At 39.6% G+C, this 20,799-nt stretch overlaps 1 protein-coding gene across 11 annotated transcripts in view; it reads right to left on the bottom strand.

Moving 5' to 3' along the window:
- KIF21A (kinesin family member 21A) overlaps window positions 1–20,799 on the bottom strand; it is a 73,723-nt gene that overhangs the window by 41,849 nt on the left and 11,075 nt on the right. For all 11 annotated transcript variants that reach the window (XM_015851680.2, XM_015851626.2, XM_015851666.2 and 8 more), the window contains exons 2-6: window positions 5,937–6,159; window positions 4,404–4,586; window positions 2,542–2,691; window positions 1,577–1,711; window positions 811–978 (exon numbers count right to left, since the gene is read on the bottom strand). In XM_015851680.2, the coding sequence (XP_015707166.1) occupies window positions 811–978; window positions 1,577–1,711; window positions 2,542–2,691; window positions 4,404–4,586; window positions 5,937–6,159 (859 nt within the window). The remainder of the gene's footprint in view (window positions 1–810; window positions 979–1,576; window positions 1,712–2,541; window positions 2,692–4,403; window positions 4,587–5,936; window positions 6,160–20,799) is intronic.

Genomic DNA, 20,799 nt, shown 5'->3' with positions numbered 1-20,799 from the left:
AAGAGAATCACCAATGAAGTTCCTGTTGCATCCCTGAAAGTTTCCACTAGACCAGGAAAAAAAGAAATAAATTTAAATATGTTTCCAAACATGAAACAAACAATTGAACACACTCAATTGTGTTACTGAGTCTTCAAAGAGGAACTGCACAGAGCCTACACAAAGCCACGTAGCTAAAAACAAAGGTGCAACACCACAATCTTTACTGATAATCACAAGTTCTACTTTTCTAATGTACTCATAATTAAGTACAACATTTAATAGGTAATTAAAAAAAAAAAGGCATAAAGAGCCAGCATGCAGATAAAAATAAATAAATAAATATGAAGTGATGCTATCAATTGAAACATTTTATTTCCACTTGGAAATGTTTTGCCTAGGGTTGTTTTAAACTACATTCCATAACAGTAACATAGAAACTGCATTTAGTCATCAGTTACACTTGTCCATCGTCCATGCTTTCCATGTCTGTGCTGCTTGCAAACAACTTGCAATTTTCTTCAATTGTTTGAGTCTTAATGGACTTTAAAGAATTAAAAAGTGGAAGGAACTCCACAAAGTATTTTAAAAGTTGGAGTAACTATATATATTACACAACAACAGTAAGCACTATAAGACACTATTTAGAGTCTAGTGCAACCCAGAAAAGTGAGCAAGCTGGAACTTGGTAAGAATCAATATGTACTGTTACACCTTATGCTACAGGCCTCATTCTGCACTTGGAGCATTTCTAACTTAAGGTATTATCACAAGCATTTGAGAAATAGAGACTGTAGCAACAACCCATGGAAACAAACTGCAAATGCTTACTAGTCCACAGTTGATGGAAATGCCTTCTTTTGCCCTTTCTCCCGTAGCTCCTGTTCGCTTTAACCTTTCAGATCCTGCTAGGTCAACAAAATGGAACTTAGCAGTAAGAGTCTCAAACTCGTTCATCTCAGAAGATTCAGACAATATCCTGTTATCAGTGGTGTTGTCCTGAAATGAAGGAGAATCCACAAAGCTTGGTAAGATTCTTTACATTAGTCTACCACAAAGTTCAACCAACAATTATTTACAGGAATAACTGCATAACGTTACAATGCATCTAAACAATGAACAGATATATCTAAAATAAAAACACTAATAATCAGAATCCTATGCTTTTTTTTCTTGCTCCTTGCTGGAAATCAGCACTTCACCTGGAATTCCCAGCACTTTCTGTTAGCTAACTACAACCTTGAACCCACTAACTGCTCAGATACTTGAAAACGCTTTTCCAATTAAAAACAAATTATATTTTAACTTGGTGTCTGGGGTATGTTGCAACAAAATAGTGAAGAAAATGCTAGAGGAGAATGGGCAGGTTCATGTAAGAGGCTGCAATTTATTGTTGCCTCTGGCTAGAAGATGGCTACATATGCACAGATTAAATCAAATTATTATAATGCTTAGCAAATTCATTGAGCACGATGATGACTGTAGCGTCTTTAGTCAGTGCAATTCAAATGTCAATTGCTGCCAAAAGAATATTCACATTCTGAAAAATAGTTAAAGTGAAGCCAGCAAAAAATATAATCACAGCAAAGACACATACAGTGTTAAAAGCAGGACAAACTCTGGTTTGACATAGATGTATAGTAAAGATAGCATGCGACCGTGAGCTCTGAACATTCATCTGAGTACTGGCCGTGGTTCGAGACAAAGCCCCCAGCTTCAAGCACTGCATCATCTGGAAAACAGACAAAGAAGGACATTGCATGGCTTGCAATTTAAACAGAACATGCTTCTGTAACACCCATGACACTGGTTTAAATACAAGTAAGCTTTTTCTCCCTGCTATCATTTCAATTCCCATATGCAAAAAATAGTAAGATTTTTAAATAAGGGGTTTTTGATGTTGTTTCGTTTTAAAAGAAACCATTTAAATATTCGTACCCCTCTTTTTACTGCCTCCTGGTAATAACATGGCAATCTTCCATTAATCTCTGGCAAAAATATACAACTTCTGTACAAAAACATACAGTACAATGACACTATACCAGATTTGCAATGCACGGACACTTTTGAATGGCAGTTTACCTCACATCAGTCATCATGCAAAGATTTCCTGCCATGGGAAAAAGTAACATATAAGATTTGGGAGATTAGATTTACATAACTCAAAACTTTGTTGCAAACAGTGTTATTCCACTGGGAAATGTCTGTTTCTGGAATTAAGGGAACACTGATATTAGACATTATATTAGAGTCTACAGAGAACAAAAGGAAAATTTCAACTCAGTTTGTACCCAAATTGTCTAAGAGGCAGAAAGTTGATGTTAGCAAGTGTAATCCCTATTTTATTTGCTCACTGAACAGAATGGTAACTATATTTGCTTCCTTCTTGTTTGTTGAAGGTTTCTTCAGAATTAAGTTTTGTACAGTGTTACAACCGTTACTGCATCAGGATCAAAAGAAAGAATGAAACGTGAAAGATATAATGATGTTTAGCAAAACATACAGGTAACACTTTTAGAACACATTCAGGATGCTACAGAGAACTTTATTTTCAGTGGTCACCTCTGATTCTCCATTCACAGTCCTGGTTGTAACTCCCACTGTATAAATTCCTCCAGCTGAATCTTCATGTATTTTAATATTTGATTTTTTATTCTTTGCATCAATATCCCGAGTGGTATCAAAGAGATCAAGAATTTCTTCATTGTAAAGCTGAAGAGAAAAAAAGGCAAAAGAAAAAAAAAAGTATGTTAGAAAATAATTCCTTTTACCATAATAACCCCATGTCCCTTTCACATACAGTGTATGCATGTCTGTGTGTCACTGAATCTCTCTATTTAAGAGAAACAGGACTGTTCCTGGCACAGGCACATACATTTCATCTGAAAAGTGTTGGCATGGTTGCAAATCAGGATTACAGCACTGCAGCAACTTGTACCTTTACATTGTAATATTCAACTACCAGTCTGTATTTGGGGACTTCTGCAGTCACATTTGCAATGATTCATTGTTTTGTTTTTAAGACATAATACAGACATCCAGAAAGAATTCAGAAACAACACTTAAATGGTACTGTTGCTATCCCTTACACTACTACTACTGCAGCTGCCTAAGCAGAAACAACATTGCAGTTCCTCGTGTTCAAATTGAGAGAGAACATAACAGAACAGCATTTCCACTGCCTTTCCCAAGCTCAGAATTCTCTCTAGGCAAACAGTAACTAGAGGGACTAAAATCTCTGCTTAAGGTTAACAGAGACGAATCAGTGCAGTTTGTTAATCTTTAGAACACCTACAGGTACAGAATACTGGAAGACCTAGTTTACTTCAGCAATAATAAAACCTACAGCTTGTCTCTTAGGTTATACAAAAGATTATGTGGTGGTGCTTCCCCCCCCTCCCCCCAAACAGCTGATAAAGTTGTGAAATAATGAAGTAAATACTGCACATTTAAACAAACTTTTCCTGAAATCAATTCTCCCTGTTAATATCACTTAAATGTCAGATTTTATATGTTGGCAGAGAGCATGAATGTTATATTCAAAGCAATCAATCGAGAAGATAGATATATTGGAAGAAGTCACAAAACAAAAGCTGTAAGACTTAGAATCATAGAATTGTAGAATCACCAAGGTTGGAAAAGACCTAAAAGATCATCCAAGTCCAACCGTTCACCTATTACCAATAGCTCCCACTAAACCATGTGTCCCTCAACACAACATCCAGTCTTTCCTTGAACTTAAACCAATGGCTGCTGCAAAAGTACGATCATGAGTTACAGCCACTCATTAGTAGCTGTGTCTACCAGAACAAAGGGAACTGCTTTTCTGCAGCACTGACTTGGGATTTCTCTGAGCCTATTGGAAGAAGCAGCAGTGACTCAGAAGCCCAGTTCTAAGCTGCTGAGAATCACAAAGTATTTTATGCTAAGTTTCTTGTTTCATTAAGGAATTGACCAAGAACATATTTTGAAGGCTGAAGAAGGCTATGGGAAAGTTACACAAACAGGCTAAGCATGGTTCAAGATGTAAAGCATTACTGATTTCTTGCTTTGAAAACTTCATGAAGAATAATAGACAAGCAACAGCAGTAGCCCCCATGAGTAAATGTGTGGTATAGAACAGGATAAATGACAGCTACCATAATTATTTCTACACTTCAAAATAGCCCTGTAAAGAAAGCTGCTATGATAATTAGAATAAGATAAAAAGGATCTGTTCATAAATTAAAGAAAAACAAAACACAACAACAAAGCAAACAAACTATATAGAATTTCCTTTTGAAATCTTGAAAATTAATTCAGAACATCTTGTGGGAAAAGAAAAGAGGGGTCAAAGTAGTAACCAAAAAAAAGCATTTCATTTGCTTTGCAAAATACATGAAGTTTTACACACAGACACATACATATGCACAGATCACACTTACCTCAAGGAACTGTGCGTTTACTTTAAAATCTGGAGGTGGAAGTCCTTGTTTAATAGCAGCTTGTTTCTTTTCTTCAATACATCTAAAAAGATGCTTAACAGCACGTGATATAATGCCCTGTTCCTCTTCTGTTATGTTGACATCAAATCCAGTGCCCATGGTGTATGTTTTGCCAGCACCTGTCTAAATACACAAGTAATACTCACTAGAGCATATGGATTATCACAGTGAAACGTGATTTCTGAACATTGGTACTAAATAGAGATTACAAAGACAGTTTTTGTCATTTTTACAATACTAAGTACAACAAAAATGTCACTTTGCAAAATGTGCAGACTGTAGATGTTGGACAAATTCAACAGCTGATCTATGGATCAAATACAACAGAGAGGGGAACCACTTCAAACTTTCATAACCTTTCTCTTACAAGCTTCTCCTAAGCTGCTTACATCAGCCTTGAGTTATCATTTGAGGTCAAAAGAATAGTTCATGTTTTCAAATGAGACTGCTAATTAAATCTTTTTTTTTTTTTTTTAATAGTAAAATCAGCATCTGTAGTTCTCTACTGAAGTAAATTAAACAGTTCTCTTAATTATGATGTCTGAATATCACTCAGAAGAAATATTACCACTGTTCTCAACCTAGACACAGCATCTAAGAACACAAGTTGTACCCTGACCAGGAAAATAGCTTAATTAAAAGCAAAGTCCTATAGAAAACAAGATAGCGTGGGGTTTTTATTTAATTATCAGGTCACGTCCAAGACAAGATAACATCATGTTGTCAGACATAATCTACTAAGCTGGATCTACCAACTGCTTTTTGTTTCACCAGCACTAGACTTCACCTAGCTAAATTGAGATAAGACATTTAACAGTACTGAAATTCAGCTAAGATCAACTTCCATTTAATAAATTCCTTAAAGACAATTAAGAAGACAACACTGCATTCTCTGTGCGCAAGGACACTTCAGCTAAGAAATGACATTTGAGCTAAGAAATTGTGCCCAGTTTACTGATGGGGAGGTATCTGTTCTCTAGGAAAAGACTTTGGATTCTGATCCCTATAAAAAGAGAGGAAGAGAGGCCTGGAGTTCTCCAGGATATATTAACAGATACCAAACATCCCCTTCCCCAAAGCATCTGAAACCGTAGATAGATTGAAAACCACTCAGGAAGAATTTCAGTAAAGCCTACTTCTATAAATCAATAGATTAAGTCATTCATTTGTATTCTTGCATTAAAGGGTGAATTCAGGAATTATCTGGACCCACACTATTTTCACTACTACTATTAATTCAAGCCTACTACTTATACATGTCTGCTGCATTCCAGTTGCCATTAAGGACAGAGTCTCCTAAAGCATTAAGCACAGAGATTCCTAAACAGTATTCTAAGGAATATCTTGTTCACATTAAAACCAAGCCACTAAAAACAGGTTCGTGTGCTGTGAAACTTAAGAGAAAGATCAATTACAAGGAACAGTTTGTGTTTATTTCAAAATAAATAGTTACAGTAAAATTGTAAAGCTTACCTGGCCATAAGCAAAGACAGTTGCATTATAGCCTTCGAAGCAACCTTCAATCAGTTTTTCTATACACTGTACATAGATTTCTTCTTGCTGTGAGTCAATGTTAAACACATAATCAAAAGTGAAGGCTTTATCTTTTCCCAAGAACACTTGAGGCTCACCAGGCGTAACAGACGTACAAATATGGCATCCTTCAATCTTCTCTTTGGCTAGCTGTGGTCTAATTCTGTTTTAAAAGAGATAAAAAGAGTCATTGAAAGCTCATCATTAGATAGAAGAGCATACAAACAACATCAGAGACCTGAAATTAATTCTTTACTGACTGAAAAATTCTCATTTTTCTGGAAAACAGGAAAATTCCCGCTGTCTGAGCCAGAGTACCGTGACACAGCCCCACTCACACAAACATTTATGCAAACAACAGCGCCTAACCTGGAGGTTCACCTCTTAACTTCAACCTGACAACCAGCCTGTAACCTTGGATGTTTCTGTACATACAGGGTGCACAAGAGTAACCTGCATGATTTGTTTCACACCTTGAAATCAGACTTCCTAGTTTACCCTGATGACTTCTTGTATTGATTGTAACACGATTTTTTTAAAGCAACAAAAATACAGATAAAAAAAAAAAAAACCAAACACCCCTGTAAGTAGTAATTTGGAAGCAGTGATCCCAAAGCCCACATATTATCTGAAAGGAAAGCCCTTTTGCTATGATAGAAAGTAAAGGAAGAAACAAGAGCCTTCTTATCACAGAAAAGAACAGTTCTGTGTAATACTTGATTTTACCTAAGCACATCCTCCAAGAAAGAATAATTTTTAACAAGTTACAAAAGTAAGACTGTCCTAATTCCTCATTAATTCCTTACTGAGAAATTCCAGCTTTTATTTCAGTTTGCTCAGTTTCTGATAAACTAGTTTGAGGAGCGCAGCTGGCCCAGCCTTCTTTTGTACTACAAATGTGTTGGTTCCCTGCATCCACAGCCCCACAGCGCTGTCAGAACTGAATTCATGAACTAGCTCTATGACTAAAGCAGACTGTGGAAATTTGTGACTCAATTTGTTTAATAGTTAACTACCAGGAAGAAAAACCTGTGGCCAACATAGTAGCATATTATTCCAGCTGTAATTAACTAATAATTTGTTTGCTGAATCGACTTCTCAAGATATAAGCGCTTCCAGGTTCTCAAAGAAATACATAATTTCAACACACACAGCCTTAGAGACAGTGGAAAAGTAAGGCTATAGATAAGGGTGGTAAGACATCATCAGTATAGCAACATGCAAACAAAATCAGGGAACTGCATATATAGGTTCTCCATTCAAATCGAACTTTAGGAATCTGTTTCCTTCACTGTTGCCACTTTCATTTATGCCACACTGAAGATCTGTATAAGCATAGTGCACTTCAGGAAGCATACTTTGTACCTGAAGCTTTACAGGCCACATCTACAGTAGTGTTTGGTTTGGAGAAGCTGCATTGTTTTGAAGAAAATTGCCACAATATCTTCACCTGGTACATGGTTTGGATCACGGAGCACCCGCAGCGTGCTCAAATTATACCCCTTTCAGAGGAAACTAAGCCAAAACACTCCTCTGCAGGCACATGAAACTTGTTCCAGAAGCTAATGGAAACACAAGGGTCCAAACATTGCCTACTGATCCACTGTGACTGTGCCAGTGCCTGCTGGTTGTTGAGAGACTCTGAAACGGATTGGACAGCCACAGCCCATTCAAATTATATCACAAGAAACATATTCTGATTCAGGTTAAGAACATCCAGCACAAAGCACTATCAGCTTTTTATTGCTGATAAGGAGCTTTTCAACTCAGGGATGTGCATCGCTGTTAGGAGTATTTCTCAGATATTTTATGCTAAAGGCTTCATTATATCCCACAATGTGACACTCCAGAGAACAGCCCTAATTCAATCCTAAGGCCTTCTACACATTAATTCCTTTACAGAAAGTTCATTAGCAGCAGAAAATGTCTCCCTTGTCAGCATACCCTCTGGTATGGAGTGGGAATCAAGCAAACCTTTGAAAAACATCATTAGAGGAACGACTATAGGATGTGTAAAACAGATATAAATATTTTAGAGATAGTATTTGCATTTAAGGATGCAGAGTATATAAAACAGGTCACAGATTCTCTAATACACAATCATCCTTTTTTTCTTGAAGCAAAATAAGAAAAATAATTCAGGAATTACACAGCTCCTTTGCTAACAAACTCGATCCACTAGCAGCAGCATACACTTATCACAAAACCTGGCTGGCTGGCTTGTGATAAAGCTACTTGCTTCTAAATTAACAAACATTCTGTAAGTAAAGTAGTTTTTACTTCGAAGTAAAAAGCGACAGTCTTCAAGGTGATGTTCATCATACGCCTTTCCAAAAAGCATCCTACGCAACTGGAAAGCAGAGCAAAATACATTATAGCACATTGCCTATAGCAAACAATATTTAGCAAATACCAGCTGGGTGGGTTATGCCTTATTTTGATGCCTTTATGTCAGCCAGAGAGCAATTAAATGCTCATTCTTTTGCCTCTGTGCTGCCTGCCCTGGATTAGCGATCAATTGTTCCTCCAAGCATGAAGCTTGAGGGTTTCTGAAGTTCCAGACATGCTTCTCACCCTGCCTTCTACTACAATAAAGCCTAAATGGCTTTTTCAGAAGATGAAGATGGAAAGCGTGTTCTCGAAATCACGCGACCTTCTCTGCACCCTAAAAATCCAACTTGACCCACAGTTCCAAAAAGCTTTTAGTACCATCTTGTAGAATGAAGATTGATAATTAATAAATACATTTTCTTTATATTTTCACTCTTTTCTTGTGCTTTAAGTTTCAAAATTAATTTTCTGCACAGAGGGATTCATGCAATTATGAGATGTCTTTCCAAAACTGATGTGCAGTTGAGACCTTTGCCAGCCAACCTGCAATGTGTTCGAGGGACACTTCTTGATCGTAATGTTATTGATAAGTTCAGCATCAAGCTATAGCATGATGAGCTTAATGAGTGAGCAACAAATGCCTCACTTTCAACCTGACTTATGAATCACCCAAGTGGATTACCTGAAGTTCATAGCCCTCAGAGTCTTTCCATCTGCACTAAGTGTGTGGTCCAGGGAGTCTCAGTCCCCGTGCAAGTCGATTTCTGCTCTAGCACAGCCTACAGAAAAGTCTCCTCCTCCCTTCCCAGCCCAACACATCAAATAGGAAAACTTTTCTTTTTCTGCTTACAACCAGACCTTTCCTGCTCTCATGTCTTAATGTGGTCACTTCTGCTTGCAAAGCAGGCAGTGCCCACACTTTAAGATGTGAATGAGTTTATTTTGGTCACTTCTCCCTGCCCAGATCCCAGCCTGGCAGTCTGCCACTAGGATTTTCTCCAGGACCAATACGACTTGGCTCATTTTGTCTTCTGTATGACCCCACTCCGCCTGTTTTTCAGGCTACTCCCTTAATTGTATACAATCAGAGGTTTTCTGCCTATTTCCAATCACACCTCCTTAGATGTGGCAACTTCCCAAACAACATTTTACTGCACATCCTTTCCTCACCTCCTCTCCAAAGCATGAATGCACCCAACCCTTGTTTTTATGTACTTTTGCAGAGCCTCCAGGCCACACACATGAAACTTAATCCCCTAAATCTATTCTGCCTCAGCACATTGGGACAAGCTGCCTAATTACAGAGGGTTAAAATATCCAGTGATGGCATGGTAAGGCACTGCATTGTCCTGGAACTAATCTCTCAGTAGAATAGGTGCATAATGCCTCTCCTAAAAAGTATCATCAGCTGGAACTGACTCGGATTATACAGTTCAGGGGGTCAATACCCCATGTTATGCAAGCCATCAAACTTTCCATTATCAATTCCTGTTTAAATTAGATAACACCATAATATTTTTTGAAACTATCCTGTCTTAGTTTATTTTCAGTGATCAAAATAATCACAGTGATTTAGAATTATGTATAAAATTATAATACACACAATATTATATACACACACCATCACAGATCTCATACATATGTATTTTGTTTCAGATAGAGACACATATTTCAACTACTGAACAATCTTCTCTGCCTGTTCAGTGAAGAATCTCCTTGTTATCTGTTTTTCCCCCTAGAAGCCGTCACAGAACTAATGATCTGTAATCAAACCCTCCTATAATCTCTTCTTTCATATACTAAAGAAACTTTTTTTTTTTTTTAATCTTGCATCACTGTGTTAAGTACTATAAACTTTATTGTAACTAAGGGTGATAACCACAGATACCACACACTTCCTCAGCACAAGAATATAATACCAATAACCTAAAAAGAACTTCTAACAGTGACATAGAAAAAGCAAAGAATCAAATTATTCTTGTTTTAAAAGCCAAAAGTTAAGTGCTGGAAAGGAGAAAAGATGCTGAAGATGTCCACTGAAGTTTCTTTTTATTAAACACTGTGGTGGGGGGGAACAATTTTTGCCTTGGTCTGGAAAACATAACTGCACATATAGATCCAATCACAGGGTTCTATGCAGGAAACCAACTGACCAACTTTACACCCAAGACTCTCCAACACTCATCTCTTAATAAGTGGAGCTTACTAAATGTCACACATTAAGTTTCACCTGCAAGCATATGAAATATTAAACACAGGAGCACCAAATAAAACACTTAATGAGGTGTGGCAGCCAATATGGATGGAGAAACAAAACCTCTCCAGAACCAGAAAAAGAGAAAACGGCTTCCTGCCATTATTTCAGCCTCACAATTCCCTGCCCTTTCTATTACACTACATCCAAAGCCTGGATGGGGCTCTGAGCAACCTGGTCTGGAGGGAGGTGTCTCTGCCTGTAGCAGGGGGCTTGGAACTATACGATCCTAAAGGTCCCTTCCAATTCAAACCATTCTAATGATTCTATGATTTACACTCATTAAATCATTCGTATTAAAAATACTCCTTCAACATGGAAGTAGTAAAGAAAGCTGAAGAGATTTCATCCCAAAGACATGTAAATACTTCTCCTTTTCACTATTTTTGTTGGCACACACAGAAGGCTTGCTTGTTGCTGTGTTTATCAGAACTTCAGAATGAGGCCACAACCATAGCCTCCAAGTGATTCATCTGAACCAGTCTAGCAGTACATCCATCCTTTACATCTCAATGAAGTTTACAGGCATGAAAAAAGCTGTCTCATGTCAAATGCCAGGTCTATCTCGTTACCACAGCAATAAGGACCCAGGAACAAACCTTCCACCTCCCACCAGCACCAGTTCTGAGTTTCCATTCCAGCTGCCAGCACATTTGAGCACAACACCAACACATTTCCATTTCCTGTGTAAACACCATGGTGCTAAGTAACGAGCATGTGTAAAAATGCTTTTATTTGGCGAGCTGTCATTCACTAATCTTTGGTGCAGATATAGCTCCATAATGTCTTTCTCAGCATTTCCAAAGAAGTTGCTGGTAGCCAACGAAACAAGTATGAGAAGTCCAAGAAGTATTTTAGAGAGATTTTGCCTTGCATTTTTACCCAAAGAAACATACGCATGTATCTACACTCCAACATTTTGTTAAAAGGAAAAGAAGTATTACAAGGCAATACCTCTCTTTGAGGAAATAACTTTTTTTTATACATATATATTTTTTAACTACTTAAGAATAACACAAAAGAAAAACCTAATTCAAACCCAAAGCCCACAGCTACTATTGCACAGCAACCTCCCATCAAGGCCAGCCAGGGGAACCTGGAGGTGAAGCCCCAGGCAACTGTCTTGTGCCAGTGAGGTGGCTTTCTCAGATCAAGCCATAAATGCACTGTAGCTTTGGTAGCCCTCGATGAGTGAAACCCTGTCTGCCTGTCTCTGGTGCTTACAATGGCAGAAAAACCAAGCCTTCATGAAGCACTTTAGCTACTGAATGCATGATGAATGACAGCCAGCCTTATAAACAAAGGCAAACAAAGCATACGGCAGACTCAGAGGGCCCTCGTAACACAGTGCTGTCTCTGCTGAAAGTAACTGTTTCTGAATGCTTAACTATTAGTATTCAGTGGCTTTGGCTAATCATACCAGTAATGTGGAGTTGCACCAACTGCTGCTACTACAACTACTGCTATTAAGATGTAAAAAGGACAAGCTAATGCAGTAACAAATAAGAAAGTTACAAGGATTTAGTACTATGCTGTCCAGCAGCAAAGCTACGGCAGCCAAACACCGGGCACAGCCCCAGGTCACCCCCAAGGTAAAGGGACCATCTGGAACCCCACAAGCCTGTGCACCCCTGAGCCATGCACCCACTCCCAGCCTGGGCAACAAGCAGCAGCTCAGACGATGGTAACCTTATCAGTCTTATGTAAGGCTTGGGCACCGCTCCCATCAGTGTTTCTCTGCAAAGTTGCTATGGCTGCTGTGGCCTACATGGAGCTCGTCTTACATGTGCCTGGAGCTCACAAAAGTCCAAGGTCCAGATGTAACTCAGCCGAAACTTGCACTGAGCGAAGCAGATGTTCTATGTGTGTACCAGTGGTTCCTGCCTTGAGGCATCAGAAAGTGCTCAGGCATGTCAGGTAGGATGCAGATGCAAGTTTGGCAGTACCAGAGTATAAAAACATCCCACAAAACAAATGTTTACTTCCAAGGGTTAAGAACTGCATCAGATGCAAGACTGGACAAGATTTTATTCCAATGTCTTAATAAGATGCTGATAAGGAATCAGCATCCCTTCCATCCACATGTACCCATTAAGCATGACCTCTAAACCATTAGCTTAAAGCACCCAGCAAAACTCCAAGACGCCACGTTATTAATAGCTGTTATTTCACTACAGATAAAACATAAGGAAATCTCTTCATAAACATGAAGACAGAACACTCTTTTCTGTGCTGCAAACTGTCATGACCAACTTGTAAATAACAAGATGACAGCAAATGGAGGGCTGGAATTAGATTTAGCTGAGGAAGTACACCATGGCTGTAAGCAGATTAGGCCAATTCTTCCACTCTGCATGCAATCTCTACCTCATCAGCTACATTTTTTTTCCTCTGTTTACACACCGCTTTATTTTCACAGGACAAGTGCCCTTCCCAGCAGCTTGCCACACCAAAAGCTATTGGTGCCAGGCATGACGCTCACTGTACCAGGCCATGGCAGACCCACAGGCCGCTGCTATGCCTGTCTCATGGAGCACAGCACAGCAGCTGCATCTGTGGGCACTCACTTCTGCTTGCCAGAAAACAGTGCAGCAGTATGATTTCATGTTAATTCTTGTGCGGTTGTGAAAGGAGCTAGCTGGCCACGCGGCACAGATTGCCTGTCAATGTGAGGATGCCATCATAAGCTGCTGCCCAGATCAGAAAACATAGGGAAGGAAAAGGCCAGGCCTGCTTCATGCAGTCCTGCTACCCTGCTGTTCCCTCCCCACACCTGACTCCCACAGCAGGGATGAGAGACCCTCATAAAAGACTGGCAGGCCTCTGACATATTTTGTTACAACATGAATGAACTCTTTCATCCAAACCTTCTCCCGCACTCATTTACTCTCCAGGGAGCTTAGAAATCCACAGCTTTTGAGAACAATTTGACTTTTGAGTGAGATAGAGAAGGACCGTACTGCAGGATTTGTACAGGCCTCGGTTATTTCTGGTTCAAGACAAGGTCAGCAGTGCTGGAAAAGCAGCATGACCATAAGCCTCCCCATGCCTGCCAAGCGCAGACCTGGCAGAGCTCCAAGTGCAATTTGATTACGGCTAAACTGATCATGGAAATGACATTTCTAAGGCAAACAGACTTCAAAAAAAAACTATTTTACAGTAGCACTTGTCTTGGTTTCTTTTCCTGAACGTTCAGTATTACACCTGTCTCACCAGTCTGAGAAAGTGAAATAATAATGCATTAGAAAGAATTAGATCTAAGCAAATCAGGCAAAGCTGTATGAATTAAGACCTGAAGTAGCTATGGTTTGTTACCAAGAAATGAAACAGAGTTCTGTCTTCCTAAACCTCAATTAATGTCATAACAGACAGGAATACATGCACTTCTGCACCACACAATAAAGTCGCAAAGGACCCTGGTCCTTCCTATAATCAATTAAACATACTCTGGTACTGAAAGGATTACAGACACCTAATGCCCACACAGCTCATTAGCCCGAAGAGGCTGTCTCTCCTCATCAGGAAGCACAAATGAGTAAATTTAGAAAACGAGATGCATGAGTAAGCATCTCTGTTGTTACAATGCAGTAAGACACAAAGCTCAGTTGGCATTAGCAGGTCTGGGGACCATGCCATACAGAATGTGAGCACAAACCCAAACTAGTCACACACCCACAAACAACTCCAACACAAGGGTTTAACCTTTAAACTATACTTTTCACCTTTTAAAAACAGCAAAAATGTAGACAGCACTGGCTCATTTTAGTTAACATCTAACATCGAGTCATGCTGCTGTCAAACCAGAGCCTTGGTATTAAGTAATTAGGTCAGTATCAGGAAAAGGAGTACACTTTTTGTTGCATCTTTCTGGTGTACAGCTGAACACTTAATAGAGATCAAATCTGCTAAACAAATGTTATGTAACTTAAGATGAAAAGCTTAGCTGAAAGAGTTCAAGGTAACCTTGCTGAAGAATGCACTGCCTTGCCCCAAAATGAGGCATAATAATAAGAAGCACTGTCACTTCTGCTTTACCAAGCTACGGCACAGCATTTATTTAGGCATAGGGGAAGAAGAGACAGGGATGCAAAAGCACAGTCTGAATGCCAAAGAACCTAAAGTCAGCCTCATTTAGAGTTCAGGGATCAGGCGGTAATTCAGGCACTTCTTGTAAGCTGGGGCCCAACATCTAAATACAAAGCTATAAACAGTATTTGAGTCACAACACCAGTGTTAATGTTGTCAGCTCTTTATACGGCACATTTGTAGCTATGGTATAATTACCAGCGTCAAACTTTAATAAAGATATAATTTTGCGACACTCTGGTTTCAAAAACATTGCCCACAGCATCACAGTAACAGGGATAAATAAACTAGTAGTGCCCACACAGTATTTTTTATTAAAGGTACAGAACCAACTGCAGCTTTCTGCTTCAAAAGCTGGACTCTACTGCATTCAGGGCAATGACATCATGTCTGCGCTAATCCCCCTTTCAACTCCTGCCCTCCCCCCCCCAAAAAAAAACAAAAAAAAAAAACAAAAACCAGTGTGTTTTTTTATGTAAAGCCAAAGGAATAACTTGAGAACAAAATATATACTCAAAGAAATTAAATGAATTAGTTTAAAGAAAGAAAATAAGTGCATACATTCAGGAAAATCCCAATATTCCAGTTTACAATGCTTCCAACCAGATCAAGAATGAGTGGCACAAGTAACTTTAGTAACAAGCAGCAAACAAAGCAATAGTTACTCACTACAGGTTTGAATATGAACAATACAAACTGATGTAAGGCGAGATGACCAAAAGAACCAACCTATCAGTCATGCCAACACCAGGCTTTGTCCAATTTCTTCCTGTTAAATGCAAGCCCAGTTTTTAATTCCTCTATTTCATCAAAATAGCTAAATTCTTAGAAGTAGAGCATCTATCATTTTATTTAAAGTTAAAAGGCTTCCAACATCTGCAACAAAGACAACCTCTTACTTATTGACTCCTTTACTCAGATTTGCTTTTCCTTCTCACAAATACCCACCTACACACACACACACCCACACACCCTTACTTTCCCAGCTCTTAGAGCTAAAGTACAGAAATCATGACATGTTTATGCCAGGAATTCAGAAGACTTAGAAATCTATTTTAAAAGAAAATTATTTCTCTGTATAAAGACAAATATCGCCTCAGTTATACGCACTTAGGGCGGTTCCTTGTCCTACAGGCAGAACAGCAGCTCCAAGAGTTACATTTCATCAACTTCACTTACCTCAAATTACAGTCAAATACCACCATTAAAGAAAAGGAGGACTGGGTCAATTAAAAGAAAATTTAGTTGTCATTAATTATTACTGAAATGACTGCTTAGCTAACACCATTAAAATAACAACCACAAACTTCACAATGGGACAGGACAGCTAAAAGCAGTGTTTTAATAATCTGCTCCGAATAAGACCTTCATTCTTCATTTCTCAGCGCAGCATTCTTGGAACAAAAAACACTGTGTGACTTCCATGCCACTCCTTATTTAAAAATAAGTAACTAAGCCACCAGTGTTGTATCCACAACACCCAATACACTACATTCCAAAGCAAACTACAGAAAATTTCTTCATATTTATTGTTGACTGTTTCCAATGAACAGAAGTTGCTCTGTTTCAAAACAGAAGGTAGACTGTTCCATGCAATGACTGAAAGCTCTGAGCTGGTAAATCCTAACAGTGTGGTAAGGGAAAAATACCCACTCACGTTATTTAGTACTACCTGTTTTAAAACCTGCAAGACAGAAAGGAACAATGCTATGCACTTCCTTCAGTCCTTCTGGTTCAACTATACATCTTCCTAAGTCTGAGTGTCAAATCCCAGTTTCAAGTATTTCCTTCACATCTATTTGCACGACTGCAGAACAAATCCATGTTGGCTGCAAGAACAAAGAATTAGAGATCCTCCATCCTCATTCCCCTGTGCAGTGGTACTGCATTCAGCCGCCCCTATGAAAACTTCACCACCTTGCTGCTCTTGGGCGGCTTCAGATGACACTTCAGAAGACCTCTAAAGTTAGTTAGAAGTCAGCAATTCAAGAAACTATGCTAGAAATGCATTAGGTAGCATTTTCCACTCTAAGCCATGCTCTAAACTGATCGCTCAATACAATGCTGGATGCTCTTTTACTGCAAGCAAGCATTTCAGGCAAACATGAACTGACCCAAGCCTTTTATCTTCTCCAAAAGCTGAGGTAGTTTGGAATCTCCTGGTATTAATTCTAACAACAATCCTCATGAAACCTCATGGTTTCAACCAGGCAAAAAATTGGGACTAATTATAATCTTTTTTTTCTGTTGACTGCACAGTTTTTCCAATGTGGCAGAAAGAGGAGAGGGGAAAAAAAATGGAAAATCTATTTTAATAACAAAATAGAGGGCTGGAGCACCTCTCCTATGAAGGAACACTGAGGGAGTTGGCCTCATTCAGCTTAGAGAAAAAAGGCTGCAGGGAGATCCCGCTGTGGTATTCCAGTACTTGAAGGAAGACTATAAACTGAAGGGAGGGCAACTTTTTACATGGAGGACAAGGGGGAATGGCTTTAAACTAAAGGAGAGAGGATTTAGATTAGAAAATAAGGGGAAATTGTTCACTCAAGAAAGCAGTGGTGCTCTGGCACAGCTGCCCATAGAGCTGTGGGTGCCCCATCCCTGGAGGCACTCAGGGCCGGGTTGGATGGGGCGCTGGGCAGCCTGAGCTGGTGGGATAAACCAGAAATATTTTCTAAATATTTCTAAACTTTTCATATTTTATTAAACATAGAAATAACTTGAACATTTCAGTGTTTTATTTGCCTGACTGGGGCTAACATTTTTACAGTAGGCAAAAAGCTGGAGCCACTTCAGCTGCCTGTACATTGCAGTATTACATTTCCCCACTGTCAGCAGAGAGCATCCTCTAAATAAAGCTATAGAAACACACTCATACTACAGACTAGATTAAGAAAACTGTTACATCATTTAAAAACTGGCTGACGCTCATCACCTGACTGAGGTTAAAAATACAATGCTTTGCTATTACATCTCTCAGGTCTTCACTAAGAGTTAGAGCCATCCAAGTGACTCACTGACTGTAATACCCAATGTACCTCTTGAGTGGGCAGCAAAGATTTTGAGGCATCAGAAAGTGACAGCACATGCTCTTCTACCTCACTAGGAAAGCATGGGCTAATTTCACATTCCTGACTTTTGGTAAAATAAAATAGAAAAGGCTGCTCAGTCTTCTGCTGGTTAAGTTACACAGACAGCCAGATAGTCCTCGCTGGCTGTGCAAATGCAGTCATTGCCCTGGTTTAATTGCTGTTAGCATACATACCTCACTGCACTTACAGTGTACAGAATTACCACTATTAAAAATAATACCGGTAACATTGTTTCAGCAAAGTTTCAGCTCCAGGATACAGCATGTCCTAGAAATGAGCACACCATGGTACTGCACTGCAACGCAAACTGACAGGTTCACAAGTCAGCTATGTCCTCAGCTCAAATACACATTATGAGTAAAGTCTAAAAAGAACTAGTTACTTGTGTCTCCTTTAAACAACTAACATGGATGCAAGCCTAACAGTGAGGCTGAGTGCTTTCTCCTTTATGTTCTAGCTGGATGCTTAATTTTTCATTAAGGCTCAGATTAGATTACAATTCCAAACAGAACTCCAGAGCTACAAATGCAAAGTCACTTTTCAAAACAAATAATCGTGCGCTGACAAACCTCAAACACATTAAAACCAGCTCCGTCCACTCACACTGCACACAGGGGAGGCTCAGCCTTTGGTTATAGACCTCCCCTTTGTACACAGCCGCCGGGCACCCTCAGCCCCTCACACACAAAGCAGCAGCACCTGATCCCGTGATCCCTTCTGTCTGCCCAATGCTTCTCTGTGGCTCCTGGGGGACCGAAAGAAAGGTCTTTGCAGACACGCTGCTCCAGGATCAGAGCCCATTTCTTTGTCTTCCCTGAATTCAATCAGCTTTTTAAAGGCACACAATACCTCTGGCACCACACATGTCCCAGCTGCTCTCAGAAACTATTGATGCGAGTTATTTGTGGTCTGTCGGTGTAAGAGTTTGTAGTGGCCGCATGCACTGAAGGTAGCACAGATACTTTCAGCACCACTGTTTTGATACAAACTCTTCCACTCTTCCAAATGGCCTTAAAAATGTAAGGTGTTCATTTCCCTTACAACAGGGCATCAGTTAAACCAATTTAGCTTGCTACAGCTCTGCCACAACACTCGAGACCAAAGAGCCTTTAACACTGAGCAAGATAAAGAGTTCTTTGGCTTAAATTGGACTTTGTTGGTCAGTGTAGAAAGGGAGGTGGACACAAAGTTTGCCAGGATCAGCACCAAATATAACAAATACTTGGCTGGGAGTAGAGAAACTACAGACATTCACAAGAAACAATGTGGTACTGGCTTATGGGCAACCATCAACCTGCCTTATTGAGCCTTGCAGAATGCTAAGGCCTACACCAAGTTTCCAGAAAGGGTCACACATACTTTATTAGAGCCATTTCAAGCTATTTCCTTACTAGCACAAAGTCAGACCACGCGATGTTACAGCAAACTACAAACCTCGCATCACTAATTGCTGTGAACCAGCCAATTGCCTCCCACACCTACACAAAGAACATCATTTCCACTCAGTGGGTGCTCTCGGCTTTGACCACATTCTAACCACTGCCCTCATCATGAATCTCAACAAACACAAAAAAGTCATATAGATACAACAACGGCCTATCTGAAATCCAACTCTGCATTCCCAATCTGAAATCTACTTCCCCTCTAAAAGCCAACTGAAATCTAACTTTTTGAAAGAGAAACGTGACAGTTCAGCAGATGGTACCACTTTAAGATCCTCACAGAAAAGTTTGCTTTCTCCCTGATTTCAACTATAGACTTTGCTTGCCCATGCCTTATCACCTGACTTTTGTTTGCACAGAAATACAGAACACTGACATCAAACGAAGTACAGCCGCAGTGCAGCCCTTATATAAGCCTCATCACATGAATAATTAGCAAGGCCCAAAGGAAACTATAGATGGATTATTTCCCAACCATACTTAGGAGTTAACTATTACTTGACCACTGAATTAAAAACCAATGGCCATTGAGAGTTAGCAAGATAAATTGAAACTAACGAGCCACAGATTCAAAAGAGGGAGCAGGATTATCTGGAACTAATAAAATGAGATTTCCCTGCCTCAAAGTTTGAGGTCAGGATTGGTTACAATCATGTTTGTAACTAAACACGTAATAGGATTCTCAATTAAATCCTGTTGCCTTGTGTTATACAATATGCCAGATAATCTTATCAGAGTCCATGAATCTAAAATGTACACAATTTGTGTCTTTACCGCTCAACATTGTTGTCATGTCATGAGGTCCCGCAACCACAAACTGTATTTGTATTAATAAGTTAAGCCTTGCGTTTCCAAGCAGACACTGCAAAGCAGCACATTTGGGTTGCTGACTTCCAATCCACAGCAGCACTGTTGGCAGAGGGGTCTTGCAAAGGCAGCACAAATGCAGCAACACAGCCTCAGCAGCTGGAAAACGGCACAGCAGTGACACAGCACCGCAAACCTGCTGTCACAGCACGACATGCCTCAGTCAACAATTTAAATTGAACTTCACCAGGGCTCACAAATGAGGGAAACTTGACAAAAAGAAAATAATTACGACAAAAAATAACAACAAACCTACATCCTACATAAGAGATGTCCCCTCTTAGTCTGTAACTCTCCAAACTACCTGACCACATTCCTTGCATTTGTGCCCCAATAATACCTAACTCAGTAGGTAAATGGATTCTCCCAAGCATTCATACTGAATGAACACTCAGGAGATGAGTATATTGATATTTTAATGACAGAGCTGACCCTACAAACAGCAGCAGGTTTCCAAGGCCTGACAGCTCAGTCCTGCACTGAATGAAGCAGCAGCAGAAGGAAAAGAGGAAAAAGAGAGACAAGAGAGACAGCCTGTGACTACTGCTCATGCTGGCACACAGAACACGGGACACTGTTGTATATAGGTTGTACCAGTGGCATCACTACCCAGACAAATAATACAGCCAGACAATTCCGAGTATTGGTAACGACTACAGCACATCTCTCTCTTGAAAACAAAAGCTCTTTCAGCTATTTATCCCAGCAGCACATTGTATGTTCTACATCCA

Source organism: Coturnix japonica, chromosome 1, assembly GCF_001577835.2.
Source record: "Coturnix japonica isolate 7356 chromosome 1, Coturnix japonica 2.1, whole genome shotgun sequence".
Taxonomy (NCBI): Eukaryota; Metazoa; Chordata; class Aves; order Galliformes; family Phasianidae; genus Coturnix; species Coturnix japonica.
Note: the sequence above shows the minus strand (reverse complement) of the source record. Positions and strands in the feature narration are given on the sequence as shown.